Source organism: Salmo salar, chromosome ssa26 (assembly GCF_905237065.1).
Source record: "Salmo salar chromosome ssa26, Ssal_v3.1, whole genome shotgun sequence".
NCBI lineage: Eukaryota > Metazoa > Chordata > Actinopteri > Salmoniformes > Salmonidae > Salmo > Salmo salar.
The window spans coordinates 31,712,501-31,734,198 of NC_059467.1; the positions used below are offsets into that span (position 1 = coordinate 31,712,501).

Below are 21,698 nucleotides of genomic sequence, written 5' to 3' on the forward strand. Positions count from 1 at the left end.
GTATAGTCTGGCTAGGGCATTTTTTTTAAAATGGATTTGTATTCTATTTAACCTTTATTTAACTAGGCAAGTCAGTTAAGAACAAATTCTTATTTACAATGACGGCCTACCAAAAGGCAAAAGGCCTCCTGCAGGGATGGGATTAAATATAAATATAGGACAAATGTCAAGTTGAAGATGCAACATATCACACGAATTGCAAAAGTCTTAAAGCTATAATATGTAACTTTTTGGGCGACCTGACCAAATTCACATAAAAATGTGAGTTATAGATCTGTCATTCTTATTGAAAGCAAATTTAAGACGCGGTAGATCTGTTCTATGTGCAGAGTTTCTATGCTTCCTGTTCTAAGTTTAGTGTTTGCATCTTTTACTATCGGTTTTGGACACCAGCTTCAAACAGCTGAAAAATTATATTTTGCGTTATTGAATACATGTTTAACAGAGATTTAGATGGTACAATGATTCTCTAAAATATACACTGAGTGTACAAAACGTTAGGAAACACCTTCCAAATATTGAGTTGCACCCCCTTTTGCCTTCAGAACAGCCTCAATTCATAGGGGTATGGACGCTACAAGGTTTCGAAAGCGTTCCACAGGGATGCTGGCCCATGTTGACTCCAAAGCTTTCCACAGTTGTGTCAAGTTGGCTGGATGTCCTTTGGGTGGTGAACCGTTCTTGATACACACGGGAAACTGTTGAGTGTGAAAAACTCGGCAGCATTGCAGTTTTTCACACACTCAAACCAGTGCGCCGGGCACTTACTACCATACCCCGTTCAAAGTTACTTAAATATTCACCCTCTGAATGGAACACATACACAATCCATGTCTCAATTGGCTCGAGGCTTACAACTCCTGATTTAACATTCATCTACACTGATTGAAAAGGATTGAAGTGAATCGGCTAGAATCGGCTTCCTATTTCGCAACAAAGCCTCCTTCACTCACCCCGCCAAACAATAAGGGATCATAGCTTTCACCTGGATTCACCAGCTGGACATGCTTTCCTCCTGGTTACCCCAACCCCAGCCAACAGCTCCGCACCCCCCGCAGCTACTTGCCCAAGCCACCCCAGCTTCTCCTTCACCCAAATCCAGATAGCAGATTTATTTTTTTACCTTTATTTAACTAGTCAAGTCAGTTAAGAACAAATTCTTATTTTCAATGACAGCCTAGGAACAGTGGGTTAACTGCCTTGTTCAGGGGTAAAACGACAGATTTGTACCTTGTCAGCTCAGGGATTTGAACTTGCAACCTTTCAGTTACTTGTTCAACGCTCCAACCACTAGGCTACCCTGCCGCCCCAGATGTTCTGAAAGAGCTGCAAAACCTGGACCCGTACAAATCAGCTGGGCTAGACAATCTGGAACCTCTCTTTCTAAAATTATCCGCCGCCATTGTTGCAATCCCTATTACCAGTCTGTTCAACCTCTCTTTCATATCGTCCGAGATCCCTAAAGATTGGAAAGCTGCCGCGGTCATGCCCCTCTTCAAAGGGGGTGACACTCTAGACCCAAACTGTTATAGACCTATATCCATCCTGCCCTGCCTTTCTAAAGTCTTCGAAAGCCAAGTTAATAAACAGATCACTGACCATTTCTAATCCCACCGTACCTTCTCCGCTGTGCAATCCGGTTTCCGAGCTGGTCATGGGTGCACCTCAGACAAGCTCAAGGTACTAAACGATATCATAACCGCCATCGATAAAAAGACAGTACTGTGCAGCTGTCTTCATCGACCTGGCCAAGGCTTTCGACTCTGTCAATCACCGTATTCTTATCGACAGACTCAACAGCCTTGGTTTCTCAAATGACTGCCTCGCCTGGTTAACCAACTACTTCGCAGACAGAGTTCAGTGTGTCAAATCGGAGGGCCTGTTGTCTGGACCTCTGGCAGTCTCTATGGGGGTACCACATGGTTCAATTCTCGGGCCGACTCTTTTCTCTGTATATATCAACGATGTCACTCTTGCTGCGGGTGATTCCCTGATCCACCTCTACGCAGACGACACCATTCTGTATACATCTGGCCCTTCTTTGGACACTGTGTTAACTAACCTCCAAACGAGCTTCAATGCCATACAACACTCCTTCCATGGCCTCCAACTGCTCTTAAACACTAGTAAAACCAAATGCATGCTTTTCAACTGTTCGCTGCCCGCAACCACCCGCCCGACTAGCATCACTACCCTGGACGGTTCTGACCTAGAATATGTGGACAACTACAAATACCTAGTTGTCTGGCTAGACTGTAAACTCTCCTTCCAGACTCATATTATCGGCTTCCTATTTCGCAACAAAGCCTCCTTCACTCACACCGCCAAACTTACCCTAGTAAAACTGACTATCCTACCGATCCTCGACTTCGGCGATGTCATCTACAAAATAGCTTCCAATACTCTACTCAGCAAATTGGATGTAGTCTATCACAGTGCCATCCGTTTTGTTACTAAAGCGCCTTATACCACCCACCACTGTGACCTGTATGCTCTAGTCGGCTGGCCCTCGCTACATATTCGTCGCCAGACCCACTGGCTCCAGGTCCTCTAGAGGTCTATGCTAGGTAAAGCTCCGCCTTATCTCAGCTCACTGGTCACAATAACAACACCCACCCATAGCACGCGCTCCAGCAGGTATATCTCACTGGTCATCCCCAAAGCCAACACCTCCTTTGGTCGCCTTTCCTTCCAGTTCTCTGCTGCCAGTGACTGGAACGAATTGCAAAAATTGCTGAAGCTGGAGACTTACATTTCCCTCACTAACTTTAAACATCAGCTATCTGAGCAGCTAACCGATCGCTGCAGCTGTAGTTAGTCCATCTGTAAATAGCCCACCCAATCTTCTTACCTCATCCCCCATATTGTTTTTATTTACTTTGCTGCTCTTTTGCACACCAGTATCACTACTAACACACCATCATCTGCTCATCGTCATCTGCTCATCTATCACTCCAGTGTTAATCTGCTAAATTGTAATTACTTTGCTACTATGGCCTATTTATTGCCTTACCTCCTCATGCCATTTGCACACACTGTATATAGACTTTCTTTTTTTTCTATTGTGTTATTGACTGTCCACTTGTTTATTCCATGTGTAACTCTGTGTTGTTGTTTCTGTCACACTGCTTTGCTTAGTCTTCGCCAGGTCGCAGTTGTAAATGAGAACTTGTTCTCAACTAGCTTACCTGGTTAAATAAAGGTGAAATAAAAAAATAAAAAAATTCAGTCTATGTCTTGGAAAGAGAAGGTGTTACTAATGTATTACTGTATTCCATAATTGCTTGTTTTGTAACAATTGCTTGTTTTATCACATAAACTTAGCCAAACTATTAGAATTTTAGCAACCAGGAAATGGAGGAGTGATTTCTGCATATTCCACCTTTAACACATCACACGAAATGGATGACGTAGTACACAACTGGATGATGTAATACACAAAAAACGGAGACCTGTTCTGGCTCGTTTACACCACTTTCAAAACTGCTGACTGAAATTATACAGATGTTCAGGAGTGCATATTTAACTGCTGTATCTTTAATAAGACATCTCAGTCTTATTCCCCCATAAAAAAACAGAAGTGCACTTGTTTTTTCCTACTAGCACTGACTCTGCTGATAACTTCTTTATTGAGGAACAATATATTTACAAAGACTGTGATATGTGGTTGTCTCAACAAGCTATCTTAAGATTAACGTAAGTCGCTCTGGATAAGAGCGTCTGCTAAATAATAAAAATATATATTTAAGTGTAAGTGTGTGTGTGTGTGTGTGTGTGTGTGTGTGTGTGTGTGTGTGTGTGTGTGTGCTCGTGCATGGTCATGTGTGATGGTGGTGGACTGGTCTCTCTTAGGTATCTAAGGCAGATATTCACTGCTTCCCCAACAAGCAGATAGGCTATACTGGAGACAAGTTTACATGGCTATGGTACCTATACATAAGACATAGGACCAGGCTCATATTAGTGCATAGCAAGTAATACAGCATTAAACCTGCAGGCTTTACGTGTTTGTGGTGGCTAATTTCTGCATTACCAAATGAGGAGAGTTACAAACTTTACACACCAGTCAGAGTTATACTTAAACTATATATTTAATGATAAGAGCTTTGTATTAGCTGTGACTTTCAATGATGCGCTATCTCTAATGAACCATTGAAAAGTGACAACACAAAAGTACAAAGATCTTTTATAGCCAAGATACACCCCTCTCAACGTACATGACGAACCACAGATCTTAGAAACAGTTCACAAAGAAAGACTTTTACTTGAGAGAGAGGAGTATCCCATAGCCAGATAGCATTCACTATAAATTATCGTTCAGTTTGGTCCCTAAAACGAGGTTCTAATCCCGTTCCTGGTACTTCATAGCACAAAAACATAATCTCATCCAATGGCATAAATCAATTGTCAACTCTAGATACTCCCATCTCAAGTAACCCCCTCTTGACTCCACTCCTGGACAAGCTCACTGAGGGGAGTGAGCCTCTAGGTCGTACACTATCCTAGGATAAGTGCAACATGAGAGAGGACATACAATGGTTCCAGACACTGCTATACACCTTCCCCCAATGCCAAAGGAGGGAATGACTTATGCAAAGACATTGTGGAGACAAGTAATTGGTTCCACATTAATCACACTATCCCTTCACATGGTTTAACAGATACATTCACATATGAAGACAATGTTCCATCCTGTCCTCTTCCCTTTCTGATTTTCTGCATAGCACCAGGGATATGTGAAAGACAAGCTTGACCTCTCCCCTCTCTGGGCCCCAAGTGACTGAGCCCCAGCTGAGGGAAGAAGTGCAACTGCCAACACCAGAGTCCAAAGGGATACATTCTGATTCATCCGCCACATGTTACATATATGTTAATATGTATTTTATACTGTATATTAGTGCTGGACTGGAACAAAAGCCTCTTAAGTCTTACTGTTTTTATTTCTGTCTCCCCCCGCTTCCCCCACCTTCCCCTACTTCCCCTGTCTCCCCTTGTCTTTTTTATTTCTGTCTCCCCCCGCTTCCCCCACCTTCCCCTACTTCCCCTGTCTCCCCTTGTCTTTTTTATTTCTGTCTCCCCCGCTTCCCCCACCTTCCCCTACTTCCCCTGTCTCCCCTTGTCTTTTTATTTCTGTCTCCCCCGCTTCCCCCACCTTCCCCTACTTCCCCTGTCTCCCCTTGTCTTTTTATTTCTGTCTCCCCCGCTTCCCCCACCTTCCCCTACTTCCCCTGTCTCCCCTTGTCTTTTTATTTCTGTCTCCCCCGCTTCCCCCACCTCCCCCTACTTCCCCTGTCTCCCCTTGTCTTTTTATTTCTGTCTCCCCCGCTTCCCCCACCTTCCCCTACTTCCCCTGTCTCCCCTTGTCTTTTTATTTCTGTCTCCCCCGCTTCCCCCACCTTCCCCTACTTCCCCTGTCTCCCCTTGTCTTTTTATTTCTGTCTCCCCCGCTTCCCCCACCTTCCCCTACTTCCCCTGTCTCCCCTTGTCTTTTTATTTCTGTCTCCCCCGCTTCCCCCACCTTCCCCTACTTCCCCTGTCTCCCCTTGTCTTTTTATTTCTGTCTCCCCCGCTTCCCCCACCTTCCCCTACTTCCCCTGTCTCCCCTTGTCTTTTTTATTTCTGTCTCCCCCCGCTTCCCCCACCTTCCCCTACTTCCCCTGTCTCCCCTTGTCTTTTCCTGTCTTCCCTTGCTTTCCCCTGTCTGCCCTCGTCTTCCCTGTCTTCCTCTGCCTTCCCTGTCTCCCCTGTCTCCCCTGTCGCCCCTGCCTTCCCCTGTCTTCCCATGTCTCCCACGTCATCCCCTGTCTTCCTCTGTCTTCCCTGTCTCCCCTGTCTCCCCCTGTCTTCCCATGTCTCCCACGTCATCCCCTGTCTCCCTCTGTCTTCCCATGTCTCCCACGTCATCCCCTGTCTTCCCATGTCTCCCCTGTCTCTCCCATCATCCCGTCTTCCTCTGTCTTCCCCTACCTTCCTCTCTCTTCCTCTGCCTCCCCCTGTCTTCTCTTGTCTTCCCCTGCCTCCCTCTATTCCCCTGTCTCTCCCTGCCTCCCCCTTTCTCCTCTCCAGTGATGTGTGCCCAGGGTCTGCAGGCCAAGGATAAGACAGGTTCCAGTGACCCCTATGTGACTGTCCAGGTAGGGAAGACCAAACGACGTACCAAGACCATCTTTGGAAACCTCAACCCTGTCTGGGACGAGAAGTTCTTCTTGTGAGTATGAACATACAGTATATCACTGCTACACCATTACTACAACCTAAGCCAGTGTACTACAGACTGTATTATAGACGTGGTCCTTTGTGGCTTAGTCGGTAGAGCATGGCACTTGCAACCCCAGGTGTCGTTGGTATGATTCCCACTGGGGCCACCCATACATAAAATATATGCACACATGACCATAAGTCCTGTCCAGGTGGTGTACATGAAGACTGCCTCAGGCTACAGAAACAGGAGGTATGCTCCTACCCTATGGGCCATTCTGGCTCAGACAAGGCTACCTTCTTAAGCTGTAATACAAACACTTTACTCCAGCAGACATTGTTATCACAGACATGTAGAACCTACAACACCAACAAATGAGGGGAGAGGAGATGGAAAATAATTCAAATGCATTTCACTGAAAAATGTGTTGGAAGTATTCAGACCCCTTGACTTTTTCCACCTTTTGTTACGTTACAGCCTTATTCTAAAATGTATTCAATAAATGTTTTTCCTCATCAATCTACACACAATACCCCATAATGACAAAGGAAAAACTGGTTTTTAGAAATGTTTGCACATTTATTGAAAATAAAAAACATAAATACCTTATTTACATAAGTATTCAGACCCTTTGTTATGATACCCAAAATTGAACTCAGGTGCATTCTGTTTCCAATGATCAGTGAGATGTTTCTACAACTTGATTGGAGTCCACTTGTGATAAATTCAATTGATTGGACATGATTTGGAAAGGCACACCCCTGTCTATATAAGGTCCCACAGTTGACAGTGTATGTCAGACACAGATCTGGGGAAGGGTACCAAAACATTTCTGCAGCATTGAAGGTGGCCTCCATCATTCTTAAATGGACAACGTCTGGAACCACCGAGACTCTTCCTAGAGCTGGCCGCCCAGCCAAACTGAGCAATCAGGGGAGAAGGGCCTCGGTCAAGGAGGTGACCTCTGTGGAGATGAGAGAACCTTCCAGAAGGACAACCATCTCTGCAGCACTCCACCAATCAGGCCTTTATGGTAGAGTGGCCAGACGGAAGCCACTCCTCAGTAATAGACACACGACAGCCCGCTTGGAGTTTTCCAAAAGGCACCTAAAGTCTCTCAGACCATGAGAAACAAGATTCTCTGGTCTGATGAAACCAAAATTGAACTCTTTGGTCTGAATTCCAAGCGTCATTTCACCCCAGCTTTGAGTGTACAGCTTTGTTTGAGTTTACTGAAAGTATTAGGAAGCTCACCCATGTTAGCTCAGGCCCTTAAAAAAAGAATAATAATCTAAAATGGAGAGGGAACTTTTGATGATGTGTAGTGCTGTTGTGCTATGTAGAGATTGACCCATGGTGCCATTAGAGAAGGTATTATGGTTTTAATCTTGCTCTCTGTGAGTCTGAACTCTGAACTCTGAGTGGTGACAGACTGTCATGTTGATTGTGATGTTGATCATGTTGATTTAAGGTACACAGAGAACCGAGAACTAATGGTATTATCTAACACCTTACACAACCTAGAACACTGGAATATGGCTTTCTGTAAAACAACAGTATAGCACTATGAACAACACATTTCACATCAACGTCATGAGGCTTAAGCAGTCTGTTCTAAAGCCAGTATATCCTGTTGCTGTATAAATACATCACAGTATCTGCAGTATCCTATATGGACTTAAAGCTGAAATATGCATTAGGTGGAACAGCACCATTGTTCACCACAGCCACAATTGTTGTTGTTGTTGTTTTGATGATAAAAGAGAAGAGGATCATCCAGCATCCTGAACACATTATGTTGCAATTCATCCTCTGCTTTTCTATGGCGCGTGCAGTGATGTGCACTAATGATGTGCACTAATGATGTGCACTAATGTCAGAGACAAGAAAACGTTGTTGTAAACGTTCCCGTCATTAGGGCTGGTGAATCAAGTGCATCTGACACCTACAGTGCAAAAGGGAATAAAAAAATTTGGAACGTAAGTCTTTTTTGTTGTTGTAATATTACCAGCGACCCTGGCAGTTTCACCAAGCTTTAAAGACATACATAGATAACATACATAGATAAAGATGAATCTAGCACCCCATTTCCATAGAAACCATAGCGCTGGTGATTAGAATACCTGTATCTAGGAGACAAAGAGGCTTTGTTAGAGCTGTCTTCCATCAAGTTCTCTGTCTGCTGATGGAGGCACTGTGTGTGTGTGTGTGTGTGTCTGTGTGTGTGTGTGTGTGTGTGTGTGTGTGTGTGTGTGTGTGTGTGTGTGTGTGTGTGTGAGTGTGTGTGTGTGTGTGTGTGTGTGTGTGTGTGTGTGTGTGTGTGTGTGTGTGTGTGTGTGTGTGTGTGTGTGTGTGTGTGTGTGTGTGTGTGTGTGTGTGTGTGTGTGTGTGTGTGTGTGTGTGTGTGTGTGAGTATCTACAGTGTTTATGAGAAACCATAGAATGCAACGCAGATAGAGTTACACTGCTCACTCTTGCCTCCTGTGCAAACAAAATGGAGATGGAGTGGGAGAGAGAGATGGAGAGTGAGATACAGAGACAGAGAGACAGAGAGACAGAGAGAAAGAGAGAAAACAAGACAGATAGAAAACAAGACAGAGAGACAGAGGGACAGAGAGACAGCAAGACAGAGAGACGGAGAGACAGCCAGACAGAGAGACAGACAGAAAACAAGACAGAGAGACAGAGGGACAGAGAGACAGCAAGACAGAGAGACGGAGAGACAGCCAGACAGAGAGACAGAGAGAAAACAAGACAGAGAGGGAAAATATGTTATCCTCATGTCATGTGACAGGGTCTTGGAATCGTAGCTCTCTGCCTGGCATGGACATCCATCTGTGGGTGCCACTAACACACACACACACACACACACACACACACACACACACACACACACACACACACACACACACACACACACACACACACACACACACACACACACACACACACACACACACACGCACACGCATGCACACAAACACACAGAAACACACAAACACACACACCCCTGGGTGGGGGAACACTAGGGACAGCAGGGTTTTTTAAAGAGAGCCGGTGGGGCAGAATGATATCAGTCCCACATGACATACATTCCCCTCACCTCTCCTTTCTCCTTCTCCTTCTCCTTCTCCTTCTCCTTCTCCTTCTCCTTCTCCTTCTCCTCTCCTCTCCCTCTTCTCTACTTTACTTTCCTCTTCTCTCCCTCTCCTCTCTGTTCCTCTACTCTCTTTCATTCTCCTCTCTCTCCTCCTTCCAGGTCTTTCATTTCCCACATACATCTAGCGGAGAGGACAACTCCAGACCACTCCCCAGCCTTTGAAGCCCCAATGACAACCCTAATCTAACAGCCACCCACTTTATGCCAACCCTAGCCATAACATATGACTGTGACGTGACTACACTGAGTCTCCAGGTCTGTTTGTGCTCCAGGATAGTGTGAGGTCATATCAAGTTAGGTCAGAGCTGCTATCAGTAGATAAAACAGCTGAGCGGCTCTAGAGAGGATGGGAGGAGGGAGGAGGGAAGTGGGCCACACAGCTTTTCACCTTCAAGGGCTATTTTCTAGATTTTTTACAGCTTTTTTTCTCTAATTTAGTCACCCTAATTTGGGACATCCTACAAGGGTAAAAACGGCAATAACTTTTGAACAAATTATGATAGAGACATGAGGTTTGAACAATTGGTTTTCTCAGAGGAGTATCAACACAATTGGTCACAAGATGCGTTTTTGATTGGACACCCTAAACCAGTGGTTACCAAACGGTCGATCACAATCGACTGGTTGATCTCCAAGGCATTCCTAGTCAATCACCAAACATTTCTGTAAAAAAAACAGCAATAAAGCCTTACGTTCCCCATTTTTTTATTCCTTTTGCGCTATAGGCATCAGATGCACTTGATTCAGCAGTCCTAATGACGGGAAGGCAAAGTGTTCCCATTTTGGACCCTTTCATGTGTCTGAAGATAGAACTCCGCTTACCCAACAGGTCCAGAGAGGAAATCAAGTGCACCTACAGCCCTACCGCTGGCCAATAAGATAGTTCAGATCACTGTGCCTGCACAGTTTCCTCGAGCAATATACTGTAAAAAACATCTTGAACGCACAGCAACGTTGATACTGTGAGAATTCAAAACTGTTAAAACTATGACTAAAGAGAGACTCAACAAATATAGCATGTTTAAGTTGTTATTCAGCACTGTCAAGATGTGTGTTCTCCCTACACCCACTCATGCTACAACCAGCACTGCAGCTGCAATGAATGAGAATAGCAAAGTGTTCCGATAATCATTGTATTTTTATTATAATAGCGGCTTGTCTTTTTTTAATATCGCCCTAAACTAACTCACTTTACTGGTGCTGTTTTTCTACACATGGTGCTTTGCTGTCCAGTGAGTGTCACAACGCTACAGACCGGATCAAGGTGCGTGTGTGGGATGAGGATGATGACATCAAGTCTCGCATGAAACAACACTTCAAACGAGAGTCGGACGACTTCCTGGGTCAGACCATCATCGAGGTCCGCATGCTCAGCGGGGAGATGGATGTGTGGTACAACCTGGGTATGTTCCAGATCATACTGCTTCCATGTTCCAGATAAGACTGGTTCTATGTTCTAGATAAGACTGGTTCTATGTTCTAGAGAATCATATTTCTATGTTCTAGATAATAATGATTATATATTCCAGATCAGACTGCTTCCATGTTCTAGAGAATACTGGTTCTATGTTTCAGATCATACTGCTTCCATGTTCTAGATAAGACTGGTTCTATGTTCCAGGTCATACTGCTTCCATGTTCTAGATAAGACTGGTTCTATGTTCTAGATTAGACTGGTTCTATGTTCTCTATAAAACTGGTTATATGTTGTAGATTAGACTGGTTATATCTTCTAGATAATAATGATTATATGTTCCAGATCCAACTGCTTCCATGTTCTAGATTAGACTGTTTCTATATTCTAGTTAAGTTTGGTTCTATGTTCTAGATAAAACCTGTACCATTTTCTGGATAAGAGGACTGATGCATCTGGTTCTGTGTTCTAGATAAGAGAACTGATAAGTCTGGTTCTGTGTTCTAGATAAGAGAACTGATAAGTCTGGTTCTGTGTTATAGATAAGAGAACTGATGTCTGTTGCTGTGTTCTAGATAAGAGCACTGATAAATCTGGTTCTGTGTTGTAGATAAGAGAACTGATAAGTCGATGGTGTCGGGAGCCATCAGATTGAAGCTCAACGTGGAGATGAAGGGAGAGGAGAAAGTAGCTCCGCCCCACGGCCAGTACACCTGTTTACATGAGGTTAGACATCTATACTCACCAACTGGTCTGAAGGATTTCTCCACTCTATGGAAACTGTTCCAGGAACTGTCTCCCTCTCCTCCTCTTCTCTCATGTTATTCTCTTCATCCTGTCTTTCTCTCTTCCTTTACAACCTGTTCCAGGAACTGTCTCCCTCTCCTCCTCTTCTCTCATGTTATTCTCTTCATCCTGTCTTTCTCTCTTCCTTTACAACCTGTTCCAGGAACTGTCTCCCTCTCCTCCTCTTCTCTCATGTTATTCTCCTCATCCTGTCTTTCTCTCTTCCTTTAGAACCTGTTCCACCACCTGACGGAGGTAAAGAACAGTGGAGCGGTGAAGATCCCAGAGGTGAAAGGAGAGGAGGCGTGGAAGGTCTACTATGACGACGTGTCCCAGGAGATAGTGGACGAGTTCGCCATGAGATACGGAGTAGAGTCCATCTACCAGGCCATGACGTAAGGACGCTCTCTTTCTCTTTCTCCCTCTTTTCTCTCCTCTTGGTTCTCTGAAGGCTTACTGCTGTGCTGATGTAATACAGGAAAGCATGGCTCTGTGTCCTCAGTGTTAAAACTATAGAATCAATGGATTCAATTTCTATGGTTCAGTGTGCATGTGTGAGAGAGGAAGCGCCTGGCTGCGTGTGCGTGTGTGTGCGTGTGTGTGCGTGTGTGTGTGTGTGTGTGTGTGTGTGTGTGTGTGTGTGTGTGTGTGTGTGTGTGTGTGTGTGTGTGTGTGTGTGTGTGTGTGTGTGTGTGTGTGTGTGTGTGTGTGTGTGTGCGCTGCCCGCTCTAAAGCCACCATGGGAATTCGCAGGAAGTCATCATGGTTCTCAGTGTTCTCTCTCCACGCTCGCCTCCCGCAAGTGCTTCTGGGTAATCTGGAGGCTGAGAGCACAGTAATTAGTTATGCTCCCCAATGTGAGCATCTGTGTGTGTGTGTCTCTCTCTCTCCGTCTCTCTACCCCTCTCCCTCACTCCATCTTTTTTTTGTCTCTCTCGCTGTGTTTTGAAAGGCTATTTAATAAATAATTGATATGGCTGTCCTTCCAAATAAATGGGATGCTCATTTTTGAAAACCTTTGAAATGCACCTCAAGTTAACCTTTCCTTGTATCAGTATTAAACTATCTCATATAAAGGCCGTGTCCCAAACACCACCCTATTCCCCAATAGCCCCATGGGTCCTGGTCAAAAGTAGTGCACTATAAAGAGAATAGGGTGCCATTTGGGACACAACCCTAACAGTCAATGCCTGACTGTAGAGCAGAATAGATACCTGTTAAGAGGCAGTCTTCTCCTTCTCTCTCACTATTCCCATGACCTACTTAGGTTTAGTTTAATGGATTCAGCTCAGAGAGAGAGGGAGGGAGGGAGAGAGAGAGAGAGAGAGAGAGAGAGAGAGAGAGAGAGGGAGGGAGGGAGGAGAGAGAGAGAGAGAGGGGGGGGAGCGGGAGATAGAGGAGAGAAAGAGAGAGAGAGTGGGAAAGAGAGATAAAGAGAGGGCAAGAGGGGGGCGATAGAGAGAGAAAGAGTGGGAGGTAGAGAGACAGAGCAAGAGAGAGGGGGGAGAGAGCGAGAGAGATGAACATAGAGAAGAGTCCCCTAAGCGAGCTGGTCCTGGGACTCTGTTCACAAACACAAACAGACCCCACAGAGCCCCAGGACAGCAACACAGTTAGTCCAAACCAAATCATGAGAAAACAAAAATATAATTACTTGACACATTGGAAAGAATTAACAAAGAAACAGAGCAAACTAGAATGCTATTTGGTCCTGAACAGAGAGTACACAGTGGCAGAATACCTGACCACTGTGACTGACTGACCCAAAATTAAGGAAAGCTTTGACTATGTACTGACTCAGTGAACATAGCCTTGCTATTGAGAAAGGCCGCTGTAGGCAGACCTGGCTCTCAAGAGAAGAAAGGCTATGTGCACACTGCCCACAAAATGAGGTGGAAACTGAGCTGCACTTCCTAACCTCCTGCCCAATGTATGACCATATTAGAGACACATATTTCCCTCAGATTACACAGATCCACAAAGAATTAAAAAACATATCCAATTTTGATAAACTCCCATATCTATTGGGAGAAATACCACAGTGTGAAATCACAGCAGCAAGATTTGTGACCTGTTGCCACAAGAAAAGGTCAACCAGTGAAGAACAAACACCATTGTAAATACAACCCATATTTATGTTTATTTATTTTCCCTTTTGTACTTTAACTATTTGCACATTGCTACCACAATGTATATAGACATTATATGACATTTGAAATGCCTTTATTCTTTTGGATCTTTTGTGAGTGTAATGTTTACTGTAAATTTTTTATTGTTTATTTCACTATTGTTGATTATCTATTTCACCTGCTTTAGCAATGTAAACATATGTTTCCCATTCCAATAATGCCCTTTGAATTGAATTGAATGTAATTGAGTTGAGTGAGAGGGGAGAGAGGAGAGTCGACCCTGAAGGCCTTCTACAGCAGCTCAGCAGACAGACCTTCTGATCCAAATAGACCGTCTATAATGGATGGACCATCTAGCCCAGCGGTGGCCATCCCTTCATTTGGGAAGCTATACCCTTCTGGAGGATTTTGCTTCAACCCTACAACAACTAATTCTACTAATCAGTTGCTCCTGAGGCCGTTGATTAGCTGAATCTGGTGTTTTACAAGTTTCAAGAAATCAGAACTATGTTGCGTAGCATTGACGTTTCGTAGAAGTCTGGGATTAGCTGAATCAGATGTTTTTGAAGTTTCATCAACTCAGGCCTATAGGCATGGACATGATGTGTTCAGAGTGTGTATGTGTCTCTCTGTGTATATTGGTATTGGAGTGTTACAGTGAACATGGTATTGGAGTGTTACAGTGAACATGGTATTGGAGTGTTACAGTGAACATGGTATTGGAGTGTTGCAGTGAACATGGTATTGGAGTGTTGCAGTGAACATGGTATTGGAATGTTGCAGTGAACATGTACTGGAGTGTTACAGTGAACATGGTATTGGAGTGTTGCAGTGAACATGGTATTGGAGTGTTGCAGGGAACATGGTATTGGAGTGTTGCAGTGAACATGGTATTGGAGTGTTGCAGTGAACATGGTACTGGAGTGTTACAGTGAACATGGTACTGGAGTGTTGCAGTGAACATTGTATTGGAGTGTTGCAGTGAACATGGTATTGGAGTGTTGCAGTGAACATGGTATTGGAGTGTTGCAGTGAACATGGTATTGGAGTGTTGCAGTGAACATGGTATTGTAGTGTTACAGTGAACATGGTATTGGGGTGTTGCAGTGAACATGGTATTGGAGTGTTGCAGTGAACATGGTATTGGAGTGTTGCAGTGAACATGGTATTGGAGTGTTGCAGTGAACATGGTATTGGAGTGTTACAGTGAACATGGTATTGGAGTGTTACAGTGAACATGGTATTGGAGTGTTACATTGAACATGGTATTGGAGTGTTACAGTGAACATGGTATTGGAGTGTTACATTGAATATGGTATTGGAGTGTTACAGTGAACATGGTATTGGAGTGTTGCAGTGAACATGGTATTGGAGTGTTACAGTGAACATGGTATTGGGGTGTTACAGTGAACATGTACTGGAGTGTTGCAGTGAACATGGTATTGGAGTGTTACAGTGAACATGGTATTGGAGTGTTACAGTGAACATGGTATTGGAGTGTTACAGTGAACATGGTATTGGAGTGTTGCAGTGAACATGGTATTGGAGTGTTACAGTGAACATGGTATTGGGGTGTTACAGTGAACATGGTATTGGAGTGTTACAGTGAACATGGTACTGGAGTGTTACAGTGAACATGGTATTGGAGTGTTGCAGTGAACATGGTATTGGAGTGTTGCAGTGAACATGGTATTGGAGTGTTACAGTGAACATGGTATTGGGGTGTTACAGTGAACATGGTATTGGAGTGTTACCGTGAACATGGTATTGGAGTGTTACAGTGAACATGGTATTGGAGTGTTGCAGTGAACATGGTATTGGAGTGTTGCAGTGAACATGGTATTGGAGTGTTACAGTGAACATGGTATTGGGGTGTTACAGTGAACATGGTATTGGAGTGTTACCGTGAACATGGTATTGGAGTGTTACAGTGAACATGGTATTGGAGTGTTACAGTTAACATGGTATTGGGGTGTTGCAGTGAACATGGTATTGGAGTGTTGCAGTGAACATGGTATTGGAGTGTTTCACTGAACAAGGTATTGGGGTGTTACAGTGAACATGGTATTGGAGTGTTGCAGTGAACATGGTATTGGAGTGTTACAGTGAACATGGTATTGGGGTGTTGCAGTGAACATGTACTGGAGTGTTGCAGTGAACATGGTATTGGAGTGTTACAGTGAACATGGTATTGGAGTGTTGCAGTGAACATGGTATTGGGGTGTTACAGTGAACATGGTATTGGAGTGTTACAGTTAACATGGTATTGGGGTGTTGCAGTGAACATGGTATTGGAGTGTTGCAGTGAACATGGTATTGGAGTGTTTCACTGAACAAGGTATTGGGGTGTTACAGTGAACATGGTATTGGAGTGTTGCAGTGAACATGGTATTGGAGTGTTACAGTGAACATGGTATTGGGGTGTTGCAGTGAACATGTACTGGAGTGTTGCAGTGAACATGGTATTGGAGTGTTACAGTGAACATGGTATTGGAGTGTTACAGTGAACATGGTACTGGAGTGTTACAGTGAACATGGTACTGGAGTGTTGCAGTGGACATGGTATTGGGGTGTTACAGTGAACATGGTATTGGAGTGTTACCGTGAACATGGTATTGGAGTGTTGCAGTGAACATGGTATTGGAGTGTTGCAGTGAACATGGTATTGGAGTGTTACAGTGAACATGGTATTGGAGTGTTATATTGAACATGGTATTGGAGTGTTACAGTGAACATGGTATTGGAGTGTTACAGTGAACATGGTATTGGGGTGTTACAGTGAACATGGTATTGGAGTGTTACAGTGAACATGGTATTGGGGTGTTACAGTGAACATGGTATTGGAGTGTTACAGTGAACATGGTATTGGGGTGTTACAGTGAACATGGTATTGGAGTGTTACATTGAACATGGTATTGGAGTGTTACAGTGAACATGGTATTGGAGTGTTACAGTGAACATGGTACTGGAGTGTTACAGGGAACATGGTATTGGAGTGTTACAGTGAATAGCAGCCCAGTTGTTTGAGACACAGAGCGGGACACCTTGGCTGTCAGAACTTTGTGTGCGTGCATGTGTGTGTGTGTGTGAGGGGGGGGGCTCAGACTAGTCACCTGTCTCTTGTTGCTGGTATTTGGAGCAGCTCCTAAGATCAATGGAGTGAGGGGCGGCATGTTTGTTTGTGTGTGTGTATCGGTTTTAAAGGAACATTACAATTCCATTCAGAGTTTTCTAATCTTCCTGTTATTGACCTTCTAGCTGGTTCCACTCTGCTGGGAATCACATGACATTACAACAAGCAGAATGTGAATGAGCTCTGTATTCTCTCTCTCTCTCTCTCTCTCTCTCTCTCTCTCTCTCTCTCTCTCTCTCTCTCTCTCTCTCTCTGACTCTTTCATTTAATCTCCTCTAATATCTTTCCTCTACTTGTTGAATAATCGCCTCCTTCTCATTATTAAAGGAAAGTTACTTCTTAAATCACACTTCAAAGAATAGTTTGTTTCGGTATTTTAATATCTTTTGCTCTCCGTCTCTCCCTTTCTCCCCACACCCCCCCTCTCTCTCCTTCCCTCCCTCTCTCCCCCTCTCTTTCCCTCCCTCTCTCTCTCCCTCGCTTCCTCTCTCTGTCCTGCCCTCCCTCCCCTCACCTCTCTCCCCCCAGGCATTTCTCCTGTCTGTCCTCTAAGTACATGTGTCCGGGGGTTCCAGCGGTGATGAGTAACCTGCTAGCCAACATCAACGCCTACTTTGCCCACACCACCACCGTCTCAACCAACATCTCTGCCTCCGACCGCTTCGCTGCATCCAACTTTGGGGTGAGAACACACACGCATGCGCACACACTCACCTACACACACCTCTCACCTACACACACACTCACCTACACACACCTCTCACCTACACACACACTCATCTACACACACACTCATCTACACACACTTCTCACCTACACACACCTCTCACCTACACACAGTTCTCAGCTACACACACACTCACCTACACACACCTCTCACCTACACACACCTCTCACCTACACACACCTCTCACCTACACACACCTCTCACCTACACACACTTCTCACCTACACACACACTCACCTACACACACTTTTCACCTACACACACACTCACCTACACACACTTCTCACCTACACACACACTCACCTACACACACTTCTCAGCAAGACACACACACACCTACACACACTTCTCACCTACACACACACTCACCTACACACACTTCTCAGCTACATTGTTTATGGGCATTTGAAAACATCTCACTGAAATCATGAATATTGATCAGTACTATTATGTTTTTGGTTTCCTCGTCTACACAATATATTCCGCCCTTTCAAATACCCCCCAAAACAAATGTATTAAATTAGAAGTTCAAAGTTAAGTTGAACTCACAGTGTGATTCCTTTACTAATGGAGAAATCTATATATCTGTTTTTCTCACAGAGAGAGAAATTTGTCAAACTTCTAGATCAGCTGCACAACTCTCTGAGGATTGATCTGTCCAAGTACCGGGTTTGTACTCTGTGTGTGTGTGTGTGTGTGTGTGTGTGTGTGTGTGTGTGTGTGTGTGTGTGTGTGTGTGTGTGTGTGTGTGTGTGTGTGTGTGTGTGTGTGTGTGTGTGTGTGTGTGTGTGTGTGTGTGTGTGTGTGTGTGTGTGTGTGTGTGAGTATCTACAGTGTTTATGAGAAACCATAGAATGCAACGCAGATAGAGTTACACTGCTCACTTTTGCCTTGTGTGTTGTAGAGTGCTGTAAAACAGCAGGTGTCTGTGTATAACAGGATGATCTGTCCAGGGGTTGTACCTAGAGATGAATGGTTGTAATGATTTCTATCTCCAGGAGTCCTGTTCACTAGTCCTGTGCACTAGTCCTGTTCACTAGTCCTGTCCACTAGTCCTGTGCACTAGTCCTGTTCACTAGTTCTGTTCACTAGTCCTGTCCATTACACTTGTACACTAGTCCTGTCCACTAGTCCTGTTCACTAGTCCTGTGCACTAGTCCTGTTCAGTAGTCCTGTCCACTAGTCCTGTCCACTAGTCCTGTTCACTAGTCCTGTTCACTAGTCCTGTCCATTACACTTGTACACTAGTCCTGTCCACTAGTCCTGTTCACTAGTCCTGTCCATTACACTTGTACACTAGTCCTGTCCACTAGTCCTGTTCACTAGTCCTGTTCACTAGTCCTGTTCACTAGTCCTGTCCGTTACACTTGTACACTAGTCCTGTTCACTAGTCCTGTTCACTAGTCCTGTTCACTAGTCCTGTTCACTAGTCCTGTCCATTACACTTGTACACTAGTCCTGTTCACTAGTCCTGTTCACTAGTCCTGTCCACTAGTCCTGTGCACTAGTCCTGTTCACTAGTCCTGTTCACTAGTCCTGTCCACTTGTCCTGTTCACTAGTCCTGTCCACTAGTCCTGTTTTCACTGTGTGATTATAGAGGTAAAGACAGAGAGCAGGGCAGGTCTTTCACTGTGTGATTATAGAGGTAAAGACAGAGAGCGGGGCAGGTTTTTCACTGTGTGATTATAGAGGTAAAGACAGAGAGCGGGGCAGGTTTTTCACTGTGTGATTATAGAGGTAAAGAAAGAGAGCGGGGCAGGTCTTTCACTGTGTGATTATAGAGGTAAAGACAGAGAGCGGGGCAGGTTTTTCACTGTGTGATTATAGAGGTAAAGACAGAGAGCGGGGCAGGTTTTTCACTGCGTGATTATAGAGGTAAAGACAGAGAGCGGGGCAGGTCTTTCACTGTGTGATTATAGAGGTAAAGACAGAGAGCGGGGCAGGTCTTTCACTGTGTGATTATAGAGGTAAAGACAGAGAGCGGGGCAGGTTTTTCACTGTGTGATTATAGAGGTAAAGACAGAGAGCGGGGCAGGTTTTTCACTGTGTGATTATAGAGGTAAAGACAGAGAGCGGGGCAGGTTTTTCACTGTGTGATTATAGAGGTAAAGACAGAGAGCGGGGCAGGTTTTTCACTGTGTGATTATAGAGGTAAAGACAGAGAGCGGGGCAGGTTTTTCACTGTGTGATTATAGAGGTAAAGACAGAGAGCGGGGCAGGTCTTTCACTGTGTGATTAAAGAGGTAAAGACAGAGAGCGGGACAGGTTTTTCACTGTGTGATTATAGAGGTAAAGACTGTTAGCGGGGCAGGTTTTTCACTGTGTGATTATAGAGGTAAAGACAGAGAGCGGGGCAGGTTTTTCACTGTGTGATTATAGAGGTAAAGACAGAGAGCGGGGCAGGTTTTTCACTGTGTGATTATAGAGGTAAAGACAGAGAGCGGGGCAGGTCTTTCACTGTGTGATTATAGAGGTAAAGACAGAGAGCGGGGCAGGTCTTTCACTGTGTGATTATAGAGGTAAAGACAGAGAGCGGGGCAGGTTTTTCACTGTGTGATTATAGAGGTAAAGACAGAGAGCGGGGCAGGTTTTTCACTGTGTGATTATAGAGGTAAAGACAGAGAGCGGGGCAGGTCTTTCACTGTGTGATTATAGAGGTAAAGACAGAGAGCGGGGCAGGTCTTTCACTGTGTGATTATAGAGGTAAAGACAGAGAGCGGGGCAGGTTTTTCACTGTGTGATTATAGAGGTAAAGACAGAGAGCGGGACAGGTTTTTCACTGTGTGATTATAGAGGTAAAGACAGAGAGCGGGGCAGGTCTTTCACTGTGTGATTATAGAGGTAAAGACTGAGAGCGGGGCAGGTCTTTCACTGTGTGATTATAGAGGTAAAGACTGTTAGCGGGGCAGGTTTTTCACTGTGTGATTATAGAGGTAAAGACAGAGAGCGGGGCAGGTTTTTCACTGTGTGATTATAGAGGTAAAGACAGAGAGCGGGGCAGGTTTTTCACTGTGTGATTATAGAGGTAAAGACAGAGAGCGGGGCAGGTCTTTCACTGTGTGATTATAGAGGTAAAGACAGAGAGCGGGGCAGGTCTTTCACTGTGTGATTATAGAGGTAAAGACAGAGAGCGGGGCAGGTTTTTCACTGTGTGATTATAGAGGTAAAGACAGAGAGCGGGGCAGGTTTTTCACTGTGTGATTATAGAGGTAAAGACAGAGAGCGGGGCAGGTTTTTCACTGTGTGATTATAGAGGTAAAGACAGAGAGCGGGGCAGGTTTTTCACTGTGTGATTATAGAGGTAAAGACAGAGAGCGGGGCAGGTTTTTCACTGTGTGATTATAGAGGTAAAGACAGAGAGCGGGGCAGGTTTTTCACTGTGTGATTATAGAGGTAAAGACAGAGAGCGGGACAGGTTTTTCACTGTGTGATTATAGAGGTAAAGACTGTTAGCGGGGCAGGTTTTTCACTGTGTGATTATAGAGGTAAAGACAGAGAGCGGGGCAGGTTTTTCACTGTGTGATTATAGAGGTAAAGACAGAGAGCGGGGCAGGTTTTTCACTGTGTGATTATAGAGGTAAAGACAGAGAGCGGGGCAGGTTTTTCACTGTGTGATTATAGAGGTAAAGACAGAGAGCGGGGCAGGTCTTTCACTGTGTGATTATAGAGGTAAAGACAGAGAGCGGGGCAGGTCTTTCACTGTGTGATTATAGAGGTAAAGACAGAGGCGGGGCAGGTTTTTCACTGTGTGATTATAGAGGTAAAGACAGAGAGCGGGGCAGGTTTTTCACTGTGTGATTATAGAGGTAAAGACAGAGAGCGGGGCAGGTCTTTCACTGTGTGATTATAGAGGTAAAGACTGAGAGCGGGGCAGGTCTTTCACTGTGTGATTATAGAGGTAAAGACTGTTAGCGGGGCAGGTTTTTCACTGTGTGATTATAGAGGTAAAGACAGAGAGCGGGGCAGGTTTTTCACTGTGTGATTATAGAGGTAAAGACAGAGAGCGGGGCAGGTTTTTCACTGTGTAATTATAGAGGTAAAGACAGAGAGCGGGGCAGGTCTTTCACTATGTGATTATAGAGGTAAAGACAGAGAGCGGGGCAGGTTTTTCACTGTGTGATTATAGAGGTAAAGACAGAGAGCGGGGCA

At 44.6% G+C, this 21,698-nt stretch overlaps 1 protein-coding gene across 4 annotated transcripts in view; it reads left to right on the forward strand.

Moving 5' to 3' along the window:
- Positions 1–21,698, forward strand: part of LOC106593220 (protein unc-13 homolog C) — a 184,439-nt gene that overhangs the window by 63,349 nt on the left and 99,392 nt on the right. For all 4 annotated transcript variants that reach the window (XM_045708287.1, XM_045708288.1, XM_045708289.1 and 1 more), the window contains 6 exons: positions 6,067–6,208; positions 10,593–10,762; positions 11,384–11,499; positions 11,791–11,954; positions 17,350–17,503; positions 18,149–18,217. In XM_045708287.1, the coding sequence (XP_045564243.1) occupies positions 6,067–6,208; positions 10,593–10,762; positions 11,384–11,499; positions 11,791–11,954; positions 17,350–17,503; positions 18,149–18,217 (815 nt within the window). The remainder of the gene's footprint in view (positions 1–6,066; positions 6,209–10,592; positions 10,763–11,383; positions 11,500–11,790; positions 11,955–17,349; positions 17,504–18,148; positions 18,218–21,698) is intronic.